The following is a 1,422-nucleotide window of genomic DNA, read 5'->3' as shown; positions in this document are numbered from 1 at the left end:
GGCTGCCATGCCGTGCACATAACACCCAGCGCGTTGGCGTCCTCGATTGCTGTTACACGTCGCGGCGGTGCTGGTCGGCCGGCCGTTGACGTCCGCGTTGCCGATCGAGCTTCATTATTCGCCATCTCATATCCATCAATCCACGTGCCGTCATTAACATTTCGTGGTGCTTATAATTAATTGACGCAAGGAATTGAGGTCCACGCATGTGCCATATATACTATTACCTCCATCATCAACGGTAAACTTCTTCGAAGGGACTTGTACGCGTACAAAGCACGGAGGATCGAGATATATACTAAGAATTTCACAAAAATGACGCGGAAACTAGGGCGTCGTTGGTGACACATCACCTCCATCGATGCCAACATGTTGTCTTCCGTTCGCACGCGTATATATATACCCGGCCACACGCGCCATATTATCATCAACTGCTTTCAAGGCATACACCTACAAATCAAGCTCCCAGCTCCCAATCAGCTAGTCAGCAGCAACACTACCGCCTCTCAAAAAAGAAGATCGATGAATAGTCACTCGATCATGGCGGTGCCGTCGGTGTTCGCCGCCTTCGACAAGGACGGCGACGGCAAGGTTTCTGTGTCCGAGCTACGGCGCTGCATGGAGGCGACGCTGGGCGAGGACGTGCCCGAGGAGGAGGCGGCGGTGACCCTTGCTGCGGTGGACGCGGACGGCGACGGGCTGCTAAACCAAGAAGAGTTCTCGAGACTGGCCACCGCCGGCACCCATGAAGAGGACGATGCCGACGTCAAGCGAAGGTGCCTGAGGGAGGCATTCGGGATGTACGCGTCGTCGTCTGCGGAAGACACGATTACCCCAGCGAGCTTGAGGCGGACGCTGAGCAGGCTGGGGTCGCACGAGCTGGGCGTGGAGGAGTGCAGGGCAATGATCTGCAGGTTCGACCTCGACGGGGACGGCAAACTCTCGTTCGACGAGTTCCGGATCATGATGATGGCCTGATCATCGACTTGATCTCTTATTGGCATTCTTCTAGATCACATACAATGTAGACTTAATTCATTGGTCGATCACATATGTATTGTTAGAGATATATTTGGGTTACACGTGTTTGATAGTTTAGGATTTGTAATCCGTCTCCTACTTTATCTTTAGGAGAGGCGTCTTGTCCTTCAAGCCTTGTACTCAATATATACTCGCCCTAGGCTCAATAATACATCCATCATTTCCCACCAATCCTCTCTTTCCCTTCTAACATGGTATCTATCGCAAGTCGATCCTAAACCCTAGCCGCCGCCGCTTCCTCACCCGCGCGCCGCCCCCGGGGCGGTCGGCCTCCATGACTGCCGCCGGGGGCCGCGCCGCCCGTACCTAGGGTTCGTCCGCCGCCCGTGTCGGCCGGCTGCCCTAGAAAGTCTTTTTCCCGAGCCCTTGCTCCGGATTTTT

The 1,422-nt window shown here is 54.6% G+C and overlaps 1 protein-coding gene across 1 annotated transcript; it reads left to right on the top strand.

Annotated features, from left to right (window-relative positions):
- The first annotated feature begins 442 nt into the window (after window positions 1-442).
- Window positions 443-1,212, top strand: LOC123169655 (probable calcium-binding protein CML25/26). Its single transcript, XM_044587532.1, has one exon. The coding sequence runs from the start codon at window positions 523-525 to the stop codon at window positions 976-978; it is 456 nt and encodes a 151-aa protein (XP_044443467.1). The 5' UTR covers window positions 443-522; the 3' UTR covers window positions 979-1,212.
- The last annotated feature ends 210 nt before the right edge of the window (window positions 1,213-1,422 follow it).

This window comes from Triticum aestivum, chromosome 7D, assembly GCF_018294505.1.
Source record: "Triticum aestivum cultivar Chinese Spring chromosome 7D, IWGSC CS RefSeq v2.1, whole genome shotgun sequence".
Lineage (NCBI taxonomy): Eukaryota > Viridiplantae > Streptophyta > Magnoliopsida > Poales > Poaceae > Triticum > Triticum aestivum.
Note: the sequence above shows the minus strand (reverse complement) of the source record. Positions and strands in the feature narration are given on the sequence as shown.